Source organism: Odontomachus brunneus, unplaced genomic scaffold (genome assembly GCF_010583005.1).
Source record: "Odontomachus brunneus isolate Ranch 3 - 2012 unplaced genomic scaffold, Obru_v1 Obru_scaffold_040, whole genome shotgun sequence".
Taxonomy (NCBI): Eukaryota; Metazoa; Arthropoda; class Insecta; order Hymenoptera; family Formicidae; genus Odontomachus; species Odontomachus brunneus.
Window position 1 is genome coordinate 915,550 of NW_022639490.1, and position 16,531 is coordinate 932,080.

A 16,531-nucleotide genomic window follows, 5' to 3' on the forward strand; every position below is an offset into this window, starting at 1 on the left:
TTGCCCGTAAAAAGAAATAGAGAGAGAGAGAGAGAGAGAGAGAGAGAGAGAAAAGCAAAGAAAAGCGGTCCTTGTTGTTGCACAATGATCGACCTGCGTTTACCGTGGGTGCTTTCGTGGCGATCGAGCTGGAGACCTCCGAACTCCGACACGTCGACCTCCCATCCCCGAATTCTCCCAACTTGCAACTCTGCATCTGTACGAATGATTTCGAAAGCGCAAGCACGACCTGTCTTCCGTTGCACGCAATTTGACACACGCAGAACTGCTATGCGAGAAAGGAAGAAAAAAAAGAAAGAAAGGGAGAAGTCGGTGCTTCCGCCTCAAGTGACATCGAGGCGCAGTTTCGAGTACGCTCGCACTTGTCGCGATTACACGTTAGTTTATCGCGTCTATCTAGGTCGCCCTAGAAAAGCCTCTCATCGAATTACATCATGCGATGATGAGAGCAATTTTTGCAACCACGCTCGCTAAAGTATTCGAGCCGCAACGCGAAGTCGCGTCTGCGACATAACCCGAGCGATCTTAAGTCACGATTACTTCAATGCGACTAGTCTGTAGCTCTCATTAATCTCAAATGTCTGTCTACTAAATATCTCTTTTTAGCAGCGGGTGCGTTGCTACGAAGCAATTGCCTGTCCACGTGTGGCGGTGAGGCAAGATCACGATAACTTTGGCGACATGATTTAGTCAACACGTTTCGAGATCACAGGTGGTAGATCACAGTCGGATCGTATTTAAGATCGTCTTAAGTTCATCTTCTCGTGCTCCGTAGCCAATAAAACGATACGCCGTATAGTATCTGAATATGGAGCTGAGGCGATCTCAAATATATCTGATTATGAGCACCATAGTCCCAAGTAACATTCGAAAAGTCTTAGTCGTCACTCGTTGTTAATAAAAGGTCATTAACGCAAGAAGTTTAAACACCTCACAGTTAACGTTCATGCCGAAAGACATAATTTACCGATGTGTATCTGTGGAAGCAGCACGCGCATCGAACGGGGGAAGGTTTCCGTCCCGTTCTCTGCACTGCCAACCCCCGAAAGAACCTAACTTATCCCGATCAATATCGCTCTAATTTCAAATGTATATATCGTATATCGTCAAGTGTTATCGGCAGGACATTTTCCGTAAGTTTCACAGATAAATTCGATCGTAATAAAAAAAAAATACTTCTCAAATGCAGAAAGCTCGTCTAAGATATCTTCTTTACATAAATAATAAATTAATATACCTGTTAAATCTTCGCTTCACTAAATTAATGAGCCTACGATATGCTAAAAATAATGAGAGAACACTAGCAAGACCTCTACGGAAGTAGTACGTATTGTGAATCACAAGTTGAGACCGAAAATATCTTAGGACACAAATAGCAAGTATCAAAGGCAACAACGTAGTCACCAACGAGTGCAAGTGGCACGAGGGATAAACCACTCTGTATCTCTTTTAGAAATCTCGCTAATGAGCGGTCACAGCGATGTTTGTTCTTCATAATCGTGTTCAAGCCACTTTCAAACATCACCTTGCGTCGCCAAAGTTGTCGTAATCTCGCCAGCGGTGACGTTGGGATTCATCTTCGTTTAATTGACATCGTTGAATGAAGGCCTGCTTAAACAGCTGGAACTTGGGTGCATCCGTTCTCGGCGTGTCGATCGATTCCGAGAAAGAAATCTGGCACACACCTGACAGCCCCGATCGTCGTCACTGCTGTGCTCTCTCCTCGAAGCGCACCCCCCGGGGGTGCTCCAATCGAGAGATCGAGCGATTTTCGGCAACGGTGCGAGCCACGATATCAGTCCTCTCCTTCGTCTTAGGGGAAGGCGCGGCTCCCGCTGATAGAATAATTGCAGAAGAAACGTGCGGGAGATCACACACCTCGAGCGGGCACTCGTTCCCCCCGGACGTTTCTCCCGGCGGGAGGATTTTCAGCTCTTCGCGGGGGACGATGGAAGGCCCGAGGAGACGGAGAGGAGCGGCGCCGTCGACTGACACGGAACGCGCGTGCCGAGGCAGCGGAGAGATCGACGGCGACCTTTGCGATCGTAGACGCGCGCCCTGGGGAATAAGAAAGAAGAGAAGAGCGCGTCTGCATACGTATGCTCGCAACTGTGGAAATTCCTCGGTGTGTGTCGACGTGTGTTTCGAATATTCCTGCCTCTCTTTCTCTTTCTCTCCCTCTCCTTCGCGGAGAGCCGCGCTCCTGAGAGAGATCGCTCGGGTGCGAGCAAAACGCGCGCGCTGCACTTGTCACCCGCTACGTCACTTGCCCGCACTTGCTACGTCGAGCAGTCGCCGTTCACTTTCGTACGTGTGTCGAGTCGTTCGTTTTAGGAAGGGGATTATTATTGTCATTAACGAGACGCGCGTCCGTTACGCACAGACTCCTGTAACGATCGAGTCGCCGCACCGCCTCATAATCATGATCTCGTAACGGTGGCCACACGAAGTAATAACGTTGTTCGTTGACACCGAGTGTCGAGCGATCGGCACGTTGGTGGTCTGGAAATTGCCGGTTGCGGTGCCGCACATGTGCCGCAATTACACTCGCTCGAAACGCAACGACTTCGGAATAACACACTTTGTAGCGATTGCCAGCTGTTAAATCCTTGTCCGGACAGCGTAAACTTCTAAAAAACGTCTTCAGAGGATGCCAGCACAGTGCAGTTTCACGCGTATACATTGAGAGAAAAAAATATCTACGAAATAAAAAATATTTATTCGGTGGATAATAATAACATATTTGCTGAAATATAGATTCTTTTACATTTAAGTAGAATAAACAATTGCTTTTATGAAGAACTAAGGTTTTAAGAAAACATATATTTTCCTCTATTTGAAAAATGCTTCATGTTAGTGCAAGTAAATATGTTATTGGTATATCCATTGTGTGTGAATTAATATTTTTTACTTGAATATTTTTTCTGTTGATATAATTTGTTTTTCTACTTGGTTGTATAGAATTGCAAGTGCTTTAGCAGAATTAAAGTACAGATGTCAATGCGTGGAAAGACATTAAATATTGCATTAAAATTGGAAAAAATTTCTACTTACAAATCTTTTGGTTTTTAACACAATATTTGGCGTGCATTGGCATTTATACTTTTACTCTGTAAAAACACTTGCAATTCTATGCGGCCAAATAGCAAATCAATGCAGACTACGAAACTACATTACGTTGATATCCAGAGCATCCTCTTAAAGATCTGTAAAGGAGGTCTGAGTAAATCAAGGTGTCTTTTTCTCTAGAACTTTAAACACGGGTTAGTTGAGTAAAATTATTCAAATCAACTTCCTAAACATTACTGTTTTTAAAAACATGTTTCGTTTTTTTCATTGTAACTTTTCACCTTTATCGAATCGCAAAAACATTAATGGATTCATATTTCTTAATGTTTGTTTCATCGATTTAAAAAAAAAATTGAATTTTAATTAATTCATACGGAATTAAGGATAATTTTTACGGAAGTCATGAGCAAAACTCGCTGAATAAAATTTGCTTATGTTCAGAGTTTTAGGGTTAAGACATCTTTTAGAAATTTGTGCGGGTTGCTTTCCTTGTAAAGAAAGAGATTCATTTCGCACCTGTTTGATCTTCCATTGCTTGGTCCAGCGCGTCCAACTCATTTATCCTGCGTTCACTGGGAGAACGAAAATACTTGTTCCTCTTCACCGAAACCGTCGCTTATCACTTAGAGATAGAACTATTGCGATGTCACGAACGAGCGAAAAGTTCCTTCGCACTTAATTCGTCATGTATATCGAAGCACCTGGAAATCGATTTCTTCAGCTCACAAGGATTGACGTTTGCATTATCAGGATGTCCGCACTAATCATTTCCTCGCCAACTCGATTCTTCTGGGACACTCGGAGATTGAGCTATTTGTTGCTGGCGGAGATGTCGATACACGCTATTTCACTCCTGCCTGTGACTTGGGAGATGAGGCCATTTCTCAAAATGACACCTGTGCTTCTTCGATGTGCGAAAGAGCTGTAACTCGACTTGTGCGGCCGGTAACACGCTAGAATTCACTCCGCGTTTCGCGATGCGTTCTCACCGGGTCTCAGTTCTTTTCCTTCATTTTCGACACGCTATGCCTGAGGATTTTACGAGCGCGTTTAGCAGGAATAAACAAAACCCAACGATTCGATTGTTGACGCACGCAACGCGCGTGGGTGTTTGTGTGTCTTGGAACGTTCCTCTGCTCGTCCGTTTCCGCGGTCGGAATTCGCTGTAATAATAAAGTCAGGTACGGATCAGTCCGTGGGGATTTTCTGCTTTTCACGAGAGTCCGCAGCCGACGATGTGAAGCGTGTCTCTCTCTCTCTCTCTCTCTCTCTCTCTCTCTCGTGTGCCGACATTAACACTAACACACAGGTCGTCCTGTTTCGATATGTCTAATAACGAAACTAGGGCGAATTGGTTTTTCTGCTTGTAGCGGATTGTCGTCGAGCCTTTGAAGTTTGAGACTTTATTTGTTAAGGGAGAGATTCGGCTTCCTCGCGCATTAATCGTTCCTATGCGGCCATTCCGCGAGTCTTATTTTGGAACAGATATAATCATGCCAGTGGGATTAATGAAACGATGAGAAATCGCTAATTTATTGCTTCCAACGCATGAAATCGTAGCGATACTGCTCGGTTCGTAACTGTTAATTTGCTCTTAGACTTCGAATCTTGTGAAGCACCGCTGGGAGAGGTCGAAATTTATCGCTCGAAAAAATTGGTAATAGGATTGCTTGAAATTCATGTGTGATATATGCGTTAGATTATTCTTCCCTAAAAAGAAATCGTTGAGTTTAATTCTGACGATTAAAACAGTTCTTGTTACATATAAAATTGCTTTATTTAAAAAGTGAAATTAAACTGTAATTTAACGAAATAATAATGACTAATGAAGAAACCAAAAAGAAATCGACGAAATCAAGTATTATAAAATCAATAAAGCAATCATATACTTCAGTTTAAATAATAAAATAATATACTATTATATTTCAAACAGTAAATAGTAATCATGCACTCTGTTATAAATAATAAAATAATTATTAAATATTTTATATATAAATGCAAACGGTGTTTGTAATTTACTAATAGTAAATGTAATAACGATTTTTTGTGTAACTATAATAATAATCACTATTATAATATATATACTGTAAGTAATATTGAATAAAATTAAAATAAAAAGCTGCTCTCTTAAACAGACATGCGTACGAAAATCAGCGATTCGCTGATCTATCTAATAATGACATAAATAATATTCAAGTCCTGGCATAACGTTGTCCGAGAGAAATATTCCCCGCTTTCTTCCTGTACGAAAAGAAAAGAAGACGGATAAGCGCAGTGTGTTGCGCAACACAGCGCAGAATGACCTGAGTCGCTCTGCATTTTTAAGTTTTTCCAACGCGAACAAGCAGCGAGATGCACCGTGGATGTTTTCTCGATAGCCGCCGTTAGCGTGGAAAGTACACGTTCGGAGTTGAAAACAACACAGTAGAAACCGTACCCGAGGACTGCGACGCGCATAAATGTTAAAGGTGATCACTCCCGGCGAAACAATCGATCGGCTGTCCCGGGACTGAAATTAATTGCCGCGCAATGAAGCTACGAATTAAAGCACGTGCGGTCACCCCGGCTGCACAAATGCGGGAAGATGTACGCGCCAGCACACACACGAGTGATTAATAGTGCTGCAACGAGCAACTAACAATCGGTAGTTTATACAACTTTGACGCGCACGTGTAAGCGGCTCAATAGTGCCAAGGATATTCGCCCTGTTACGACGAATGATATCCACGAAGGGAGAACAGCTGCTCTTCACGGGTTTTTCCCGAAAAAAATGTACGAGATGCACATTTTTGTTCAGCTCACGCAAATTTTCGCAAAGACGCGGAAAACTAGTTGTATACTCTCACCTTGCTAATTTCATAATTTTATCGTTTGCATCCAATGGTTTCGCAGATGAATACAAAACACAGAATATATGGGATATAAAAAAGGCGCAACATCTTTCTCGGTCATTCGAGATTTATTATTTTGACAAGTAAATAAATGATAATAATAATATAAATAAATAAAATAATAATAATGACGATGATAATGATAATAATGATAATAAATAAAAATCGATAGATTTTAAGCATTTTTATCTTTGAAATAAATTAAGACAAGTAAATAAATAATTTTATTATTTGTATCCAATGTAATTTCGCACACATGAATACAAAATATGACATATGGGATACAAAAAAATTATGCGTCTTTTTAAAAATAAATTAATAATAATGATAATAAATGATAATGATAAATAATAATGATGATGATGATAATGACAATAAATAAATAAAAATCGATAGATCCCAAGAATCTCAGAATTGCTAAAAAATCTTAAGAATTATCTCTGAGATAAATAATTTTTTCATTTGTGTTTAATGATTTTTTGCACACGAATACAAGATACAAGGTACATAGGCTACAAAAAAGTATTTTTCTCAATCACTCGAGATTTATTACTTTAAAATAAATAAATGATAATAATAATAAATAAATAAAAATCGATAGATTTGAAGAATTCTTAAGAAAGACCTTAAGAATTTTGATCTGCAAGATAAAGATAAATAAGCAAGTAAATCCTTTTTTTATTTGATCTTATATCTCGTCAATCGGGATAAATCTCGTTCATGCATTCATGTCAACGCACGAGGCGCATGTTTCCTTATGGAAATGCACGCGCCCGAGCGCCTTTTATGCTAATAAATCCACTTAACTGCTTTTCGATCATGTGTCTATCCTTGCGTGACTTTTCCGGCCGGTCAGCCGCCGTTAAAGTGCATATTGAATCGAATTATTGTATAATAAAATATACACGGCACACACACACACACACACATACAACGTGTCCGGCCGCATATCTTCACGTCATTGTACGAAGCGAGCTGCGATCGCAGATGACTGCTTCGTCGTACTTGCTGCCTTATTTGTGCGATATTACATTCGCTCAAATCAGTGCGGAGGGAAAGTTTACCCGCGAAGAGCGTTGCGCAAGTTGCGAGCACGAGAAATATACGCCTCCGCGCGCACACACTCGATCGAAAATCGCGTTTCTCACGCGGCACACTTTATAACTCGGTCGTAGTGATTAGGAAATATGGAAATGGGAGAGATTCACATTTCGGCTGGTGGAATATTCATTTCCCACGGCAACAGACAACGGAAGGAGGTGAACGCTTTGGTGACAGTCCTTATTGACATCTCGAGTTTTAATACTTCCTCATTATTTTGCCTCTACGCACAGGAAAATATTCTATTCTTCTCGTCATTGGTTCTTCCAATCACTTGGATTGTCTCTTTTAAATTACCCTCAACAGAGTATGGTTACCTTCAACAGAGAATATTTCCCCGGTCGATAGTCTTAAAATATATTCGTCGCAAAATTAAGAAAGGCTCATTATCACGTATTCTCAGAAGAAAAAATTCTCTACCAGAATATTATAAGACTTCATCGAAAAAAAACGAACAAGTTGAAGTTCGACTTTATATAATAAGCGAACTAGATTTTTAACTTAATATTCTTGAAGTGCTAAACTTACTACACAGAAAAAAATTAGTATACTTAAAACTAATATATTCAAACCAACAATCATTGTTTCATGTATAAGCAACGACATACATAATTTTGTCGAAAGAATTTTAAAGAGTCTTGTTTCAACAATGTTATAATTTTATTTGCCTATTAAAGTCGTCTCAAAAGAAGCACAATATGATTATTTTAATAATAGACTGTTAAATATTGGAGGGTCAAATTTAAACAAATTTCTTGAATTAAATAATATTTAGTTATTTTTAACTATCATATGTGTCAAAATTTACTATTTTAACACAAAACATGTGTTTAAAAAAACAACCACATCTAATCAACCCATTTAAAAAAATATTGTCATTTTTTACTAAAACAAAGGTTACATTAACGTGCACATAAAAAATAAACTAAATTTTAGTCAAATTTAATACATTTCTTAAGTTAAATTATTTAACTCCATTACATTAGTTAAATTAACAACATATTTAGTAGGAGCAGTGGCGACTTATAGGAATGGTTAAAAATAACTCAAATTGAGTATAATTTGACACTACGGATTTAACAGTGTATAATATTATTTTCTTTCAACGTTTAAAAACATCATTTCTAATCAAATATTTTATACTTCTCATTTATGAAAATTATTTTTAAATAACAAGGATATATTTTTCTCGGTTAAATCATATGAAAATGTATACTTATCTTCATTTATAACGCTGTGTAACTTTATACACATTTTAAAGTTTACACATGCCAGTAAAAATAAAGTATCTTCAAAACAAGAATGTTCTCTTTTCTGTATAAGATTCAGAACGTATCTCGAATAAATTTGATGCTTATGATAAACTTATAGATTTGCGAGTATATGAACTTAAGATATATTTCTCAAACTATTTGTTTAGAATGTAGCATGTATTTCTATACTTGATCGTTTTACCGTCGTGCAACCAAATAACAATAAAATCCTACGCAATGGAAACGTGCACAAGATATAAATTATTCCATAATTATTAATTATTAAATAATATACAATATTAAAATTATTTGTTGTTAAATAATAAAAGCTAATGTCAAACGGCGCGCGTTGCATCGATGTAAGGTAAATATTGATCAGAGGCAGGCATATGGGAACGATGTATCCGTATAAAAATCAATAAAGAGGATGTATATTCCTGGAAAATGTATTTTTATTCCCTCCTGCTACTCACATGCAACTCCGACCGAGCATTTTCGACACTTAATTGTTTTATTATCAGCGAAAGTACTTGGCTGTCGCAACAGTCAACACACACGGATTCGCACATCTCCGTCGTTTAATTTCGTTGCTTCTCCGCTCGGTTGCAGATACACGCATCGCATAAAGCGCGAAAATGAGTGTCATAATCAGACTGCAAAACCTGGCATGGTCCGCCAACGCATTGGACATACGCCAGTTCTTCAGAGGATTGAGCATTCCAGAGGGAGGAGTTCACATCGTCGGCGGCGAGCTGGGAGATGCGTTCATTGCATTCAGGTAATTGATTGATTAAGCACTAAAAGAATAAGAAAAGAACGCGGCCACGAACAGCGAATGCATTTGCATCCCTTACTTTGCTTGTCTTCCTTGTGTTTGGTTCCATTCGTGAACATTTCAATTCACTTCTTCAGGAAGCAGGGCGACCTGAATTTGATTTGCATTTCTTATTTTCTACGTCGTTCACTCGAGACGTGAACGATGTCTCGGCGGATCGTGCAGTCGTCCAGTTATACTCTTTTTCCCGCATTGCATTCACATACAACTAAAAATCACTTATAATAATTCTACGATGGCGCATTAATATCAATAGAATAAAAGTATAAATCAACAATAATATTTCTGAATAAATTAATAGACCGGATTAGTATATTAAGAAAAATTCATAGAAAATAAATGAAAGAGATCTGAAGTCAAAACTATGTAAGGCAGAAAGTCAGGCATTACGAGCAGCCACTTGCCTTGTCATTAATGTTAGCTTCAACGCGTACGTAACTCGATCGTATCTCAATTAGAAGATAATTGCTTAGTAGGACGCTAGAAAGCTCTAATGAGATGCCGAATGCATAAAGGAAAGCGTTAATTTACGGCCATTACTGAACTTCGTTAATAATTATTCTTTTTCTTGACTCTAAACTGCTATAAAATTATTATCTTATTCAAGGAACTATATATAATTGTTCACACGTGTCGTAGTATTGCTTGTTACAAAGTAGTATTTATTGTTGCAAAAAAAATCCAATTTCAATAAATTTAAAATAATATACATTTGAATCGCAGATTATACATATGAAGACAATGCAAAAAATTTTTTAAATCCGCGAAGACGCTTGTGAAAATTTCCAATCAATTCTCTTGAAGAAGAAAAAAAATCTAAGAAATAATAAATATTTATTCGCAATAAATGTACTAATAACATATTTACTTATACTAAATATAAAATATTTTTTCAAATAAAAAAATTTGCTTTTACTCTAACAATCAACAAGTAGCCGTAAAATTAACGTTTTAATTTAATGTAAATTTATAAAAAACAGAATTATAAGAAAAGACAAGTTAAGGAGGAAAGTCGGGTGACACATTGATTTTACAGTTATTTATTGATTGTTCGAACAAAAGAAAAGTGCTAGGATTGTTTTAAGTCTTGATCGATTGCAAATATTATTTTATAGATACATTTTTTATTTCGTATTTTGCAAGAATTTTTAGCGTGTATTTTCTCGTTTCTGACGTCATCAATCAAGTATTTGGCGATAAGGAATCAAGAAGGGGCCTTAAGAAAACCTCAACTTTCTTGAAAGCGTTGAATTGTTTATTCTATTTAAATAAAAGAATTTAGGTTAAAGCCCCTAGGCCTACTCGCGTAGGCTGTTCTTATTTGATGACGTCAGAAGTGAGAAATCGCATGTTCACGATTCTTGCATTATACGTTGAAATAAAAAGATACGTCCATTTAAAGACACTTGTAATCGATTCAGCAAATTTGCAAAATCCTCCGGACACTCTCTTTTTGCTGTCACGATCAATAAATAGCCATAAAATTAACATAACAGAAATGATGAGAAAAGTGTTTAAAACTGAGTTACGTGTCATGCTAATTTTACAGCAAGAGGAGAGTGTTCGAAGTATTTTACAAATACTGAATCGATTACAAGCGTCGTTTTATGGGTATATCTTTTTATTTCAACGCAAGAATCATGGTCGTGCGATTTCTCGCCTCTGACGTCATCGAACAAAGATAGCCGAATGCCCAAGGGCCTTAAGCAAACATGTTATTAGTACTCCCACCAAAGAAAGATTTTTTAATATCTTTTAGTATGCCGTGAAAAAAGGCTTACGTCGCTTAATAAATTCACGGGTTCAGTAAAACGGATCTCGAGACCGGAACGAATCTCACGTAAACGATGCTTTCGCTATTCCAGTACCGACGAGGATGCCCGGCAGGCGATGATGCACGACGGCGGCAAGATCAAGGAGATGAAGATCAAGCTGTTGCTGAGCTCGCGCACAGAGATGCAGAAGGTTATCGAGGCTGCGCGACAACAGACGTTGAATCTGCAGAGCTTCATGCAGGCACCGGTGGCGGTACCGCCGGTGGTCCAGACGAAGCCGGGCTCGCCGAACGAGAGACGGGACAAGGAGAGCGAGAACGAGGTCAACAAGGAGCGGAAGGAGCGACGCGACAGGTCGAGATCGCGAGACAGATCGCGGTCGCGCGATCGCGACAGGGACAGAGATCGGCGCGATCGCGATCGAGGAAGGGACCGACGACGGCGAGACCGCAGCAGATCTCGGGACCGGGAGCGCGACAGGAGGGACCGACGGCGTCGACGCGATCGCTCCAGGTCACGAGATCGCACGAGGTCGCGCGACCGCGACTCGAAGAGGAACTCCACGGGTGATCGGCGCAAGGAAGCCAGTGAGGACGACAACAACGACGTCGTATGCGTCGGCCAGTTTCACAAAGACAAGCCGGCGGCTGGCGCGAAGAAGCCGCTCGAAAATGGTATCTGGGAGGTGCCGCCGCAAACGCAGATGCAGGCTGCTCTGTTGGCGCCGGGTATCCTCGGGGCTGGGGTCGCGGCTCTGTCTCAGGACTCGGAACAGCGATCTATAGGCTTCGGCACGCCGGTGATCGGCCAACAGCCGATGCTGCAGTCGGGCCAGTTTTCCATCAACGGCCTCAACGGCGTGAGCAACCTGATGCAGCCGCACGTACAGACTCTGGGACACACAGTGGGTATAACGCCACTGTCGCAGAACTTGAACAGCGGTAGCCTGGGCACCCTGACGCGTCCCAAGGAGCCTTGGAGCCAGGGCGAGCAAAGCAGACTAGATCAGACGCGATTTCCCGGAAGGTCGAATCAGTTCAACAGCCAGGAGTACAACGCCAACGGCAACTATCGCGGGGTCAGGCCGAATAATCCTTTCATAAACAAGGTGCAAGAGCTCGAGGGCCGTCGAAACCCGCACGCATTCCAGTCCGGCTCCCCCGGCTACGGAAACTTCGAGAACGAGCGCCAAACGTCCGGCAGGAAGTCCGGCAACTCGAGATTCTCCGACAACAAGAGCAGCAGCGGCAACGGCCACTGCGTCGAGGTGCGCAACATGCCGTTGAACGCGACCTACGCGGATCTGCGCCACGCTTTCCAAGGTATCTACATCCGTAAGGACGGCATGAAGATCATCAATGACAATCACGGCAACCGAGTGGGCATCGCGTATGTAAAGTTTGGCAAAGCTGAGGGCAAGGAACTCGCGCTCAGCACGACGAGATACGTACGAGGCTCCGAGATAGAGGTGCTGCACCTCGATGAGAGCATCTTCGATAAGACCGCGAATTCCTACTCACCCGATAAGGAGAGGCCGGAAGACAGTTCCGAGGGCGACATCAGAAACTCCACCTGCATCCTGCTGACCGACCTGCCTTCCTTCACCAAGGAGATGGACATAGCCAAGCTGTTCCACGAGTGGAAGATCAACGATCTCTTCATCACCAATACCAAGGAGGGTAGCACCACTCAGTACATAGCTTACGTGCAATTCGCGCGGCTGGAGGACGCCAAATCGTCGCTCACCGCGTCACTCAAGATAGGCAACAAGCAGGTGACCGCGACCGCCATTAGCGAGGACACGTTCTCGCAGGCGAAGCGCGAACACGAGCAAGCGAGCATGAACCAGCCCGCGTCGTCGGACTGCATTATCATGCGCGGCCTGCCGTTCCAGACGATCGACCGCGATATTTTGGACTTCTTCTCGGACATCGGCATCGTGCCGCATCGTATTCACATGATGCTCAATCAGAACGGCAAGCCGGCTGGCGAATGCTTCTGTGAGTTCGACACGGCTGACGAAGCGCTGCGCGCCACTGCCAAGAACGGTCTGCCATTCGGCAAGAACGTACCCACCATCGAGCTGATGCCGCGCGCCAAAATGCTTGAGACCCTCGGCATGGTGGATCCCCAGCAAATGATGGAGGCGCAGCAGCAGCACTTCCCACCGATCCAGGAGCAGAGGCCGCGCTTCGCCGGCCCTATGGGCCATCTGCCGCCGCGTTTCGGCAACTCCGGCTTCGGGCCCAGGTGTCCACCCGGGATGATGGGCATGCCGCGGCACATGATGGGCCGCCATCCGCCCGCCATGGACTACGTCGAGGGCTTCGGCAAACCCGGCTGCGTGCTCTCGTTGGAGAACGTGCCGTTCAAAGCGGACATCAACGAGATCATCGACTTCTTCGGCGACTTCGACGTGAAGCGGGAAAACGTGATTCGCCGGTACAACGAGAGAGGTATGCCCACGGGTGACGCACGGGTGGCTTTCTCGTCTCCGAGTGAGGCGCAACGGGCTCTGCGAGAGCTCAAGCACTGCAAGATGAGGGAACGCACGATATACATGAAGCTAGCGTGAGTCTTGCCGCTCAGTCAGGTGAACCGTTGTATCGATGGACTCCTAAGAGGACTCGGTTGAGCTCCGGATGAGTCATTGTGTTCGCACGGCTAAAGTCCTGTCGAATGTGTCGCCGAGGATAAGGTGTGCTTCCTGAGAACCAGAATCCAGTCATCCTCGCCAGCACTTGCGAACAGAGCGCACAGTAGAAACACCGTGCGATGCTGACCGTCTTTTTCGTGTACGGAAGACAGTATTTTCTCATTAGAAATCTCCCTTGCGACATGAAATTTCGCAAATCTTTGCGTCCCCTTGTGAGATACTCTTCTACTGGCGTGTACATAGAACGTAGATTTTTTAAGATGTTTAACACAGAGATGAGCACCGTGGTATCGCTCGGATTTCTTCTGTGGTCGAAGAAATCCGACACTCTTGACGTTGGGAAAACTATGTACGTGCGGCATTCGCAATGACAAATGGAGAATTATTCGTCGTTGAAAATGTTTCTCGCACGACAACAGAGATGTTCGCGCTCTATATTCATAAGTAGAATACGTTAATTGACGCCCGAGATCGAATGGGCGAACCGCAATATTACTGATATCGCCGAGATCTCGTTACTTTGTTGTCAAACGGGACAATTCACGAAACTTTTGCGATGGAACCTCTCTTGATGAACTCGATGATCGAAGGGAGACTTGAACAGGATTGGGTGATTCTCTCTGTTTAAAGTGATGGATACAAAACCCAATAACATTATACAAGGTTCAGTCTGAATTTCAAGTTAAATGTGAATTTTAACTCAATGTGAATCAATGAGATGATAATCGACTTACATTGAAATTCAAACTGAACGTAATGCAATCTTACAGTTTTGTATCGATCATTTTGAGCAGAGTTACGATTATTTCGGCTAATAGAGTGAAACACCCAATTATCGACATCCATTAATCTTGGTCATTGAAGCTCTAGAAAAAGAACTAGATGTTTTATGCGACCAACATTGCAGTTGAATTTTTTGCCTCTGCACTCAATGATTCCAGAAGAAAACTTCGCAACTAAAACTATAAACAATCATCATTGATCGTAAGGAAAACCTAGGCTCTTTCAGGGGCGGTTTTTCAATGATAGTTTAAACTTAGATTTCAAGTTAAACTCTGTTTAAATAAAACAAATGCAAATAAACTGCTATTGAAAAACCGGCTCTCAGAGTGTCAATGACTGAAGGAGATCAATGATTTGGTGTTAATGATTGAGCGTTTTTTTGCCCTATTCGAAGTTACACGGCATCCTCTTTGGAATCTATTACTGTTAAGAATTTGTTCGATGAGGGACTGGGACGGCCACGACATAATTATTTTTTTGATTACAACCACGATGTTGTATTCACGACGACGAATGCGATTACACGATTTATACCACATGTTGTCCGAATAAATTATATATATATATATATATATAATTTATACATTATATTACATTATATGTGTATACATATCTGACACACGTCTTTTACACAAGTCTTCTACAATACTCGTTATGTTTTCACGCAAAATAACAATGTATAATGTAATATAACACAAGTGTCATCGCATTTGGAGAAATGTCGTTAGATTCTTCCCGTTATCATCGTCTCCACCGCCTGTGTGTTAGTCGGCATTATGAGTTTGACGATGTTTATCTGAATCATATTCCAATACACAGCTACACGCTATTCTAATCGTCTCTTTACTGCCGATACCCTAAAATTCATCGAAATAATTTCTGAATACTTATCTGATTAAGTATTTGCTGCATCAACTGACTGCGTCAACAATTCTACGTTATAGCCAATTTACATTAGAGAAGTCAGGAAGTAGTAACTAGCGTTAAAATTTTTTTGTGTACCGGTAACTTTGAAGAGTCGTCCGTTATTGAATAATTGCGTTACTCTCTCAGCGACGATGTACCGTCGACAATAGGCTCGATGTTGCGTTTATTTTGCGAGCACTTGAGAGTGTAGACAAAGATACAAGATCATTCCCACTTTCTGACGCGTAAGGTAAAATAATCAGTTGCACTCGTTTGATTACACCGAATCGTTGACACTTCAACGATTGCCTTAGATCGAGCATGTTGTGATACGTGCTTATGAACATTGCAATACCAAATAATATCTCGATTACGGAAACAGCGCGAAAGCAGAGTACAAAGTTAGCGATTTAGGCGATTGGGTTTGCTTTGCGTTTACTGTAACGATACCAGAACGAGCGTAATAATAATGATACCAATCTGGGATAAGAGACCCGACGAAGGACCCGCAGTCACTTTTCTTATGCGTGCGAACGAGAGTATAATTGTTACATGTACTATAAGATTGTATGCGCAGGGTACACCGTAATCGTGCTCACGATTTTCGGAGCACTAGCAATAATACGATAAAAGAAGAATTGCAAGCCAAGCTTGGTGTCAATCTTGAGCAACGGATATATAATACGTGATAAGTTGTAATTACGGAAGGGAGAATGTTCCTCAGTCTTCAAGATGTCTTCCTCAGTGAAGACATTTTTTTGCAAATAAAACCTGTGCTCAAGTGATAACGCTTGATTGCAATTTGTTCTCGTTTTTTCACCGCAAGTGCCCCAAAAGTCGCGCGATCATTACGACGGGTATCCTGAGAAATTATGCGACACATAATTTCATGCAACGGCATATGCGTCTATCCCGTATGACTGAATGTAAAGTAATTTTTAAGAAAAAAAAAAAGGAAATTTTACCAATAAATCTAAAGCACATTACACGGACACTTATCATTAATGTTACGTTACAATAACGAGCACTTAAAGACTTCAATAAATTTGTATTTAAATCTGATTATTGCGTTGTGACTTCTCTTGAACATGACATGACATTACCTTACCTCACATAAACAACGTATACGTAGATAAAAAATTTCGGAGAATTGTACGTATTGAAATAATTTTTTATCAATATTATTTTTCTAATGTTTCGTTTTTTTACTTTTACATCTTCTCTAATAGCAGCAAATTTCAGTAATATTTAAAAATTCTAAA

The 16,531-nt window shown here is 41.2% G+C and overlaps 1 protein-coding gene across 1 annotated transcript in view; it reads left to right on the forward strand.

The window, feature by feature from the left end:
• LOC116844233 overlaps positions 1-16,331 on the forward strand; it is a 21,332-nt gene extending 5,001 nt beyond the window's left edge. The window contains exons 3-4 of the mRNA XM_032815483.1: positions 8,924-9,092; positions 11,015-16,331. Of these exons, the coding sequence (XP_032671374.1) occupies positions 8,950-9,092; positions 11,015-13,499 (2,628 nt within the window). The 5' untranslated portion in view covers positions 8,924-8,949 and the 3' untranslated portion in view covers positions 13,500-16,331. The remainder of the gene's footprint in view (positions 1-8,923; positions 9,093-11,014) is intronic.
• The last annotated feature ends 200 nt before the right edge of the window (positions 16,332-16,531 follow it).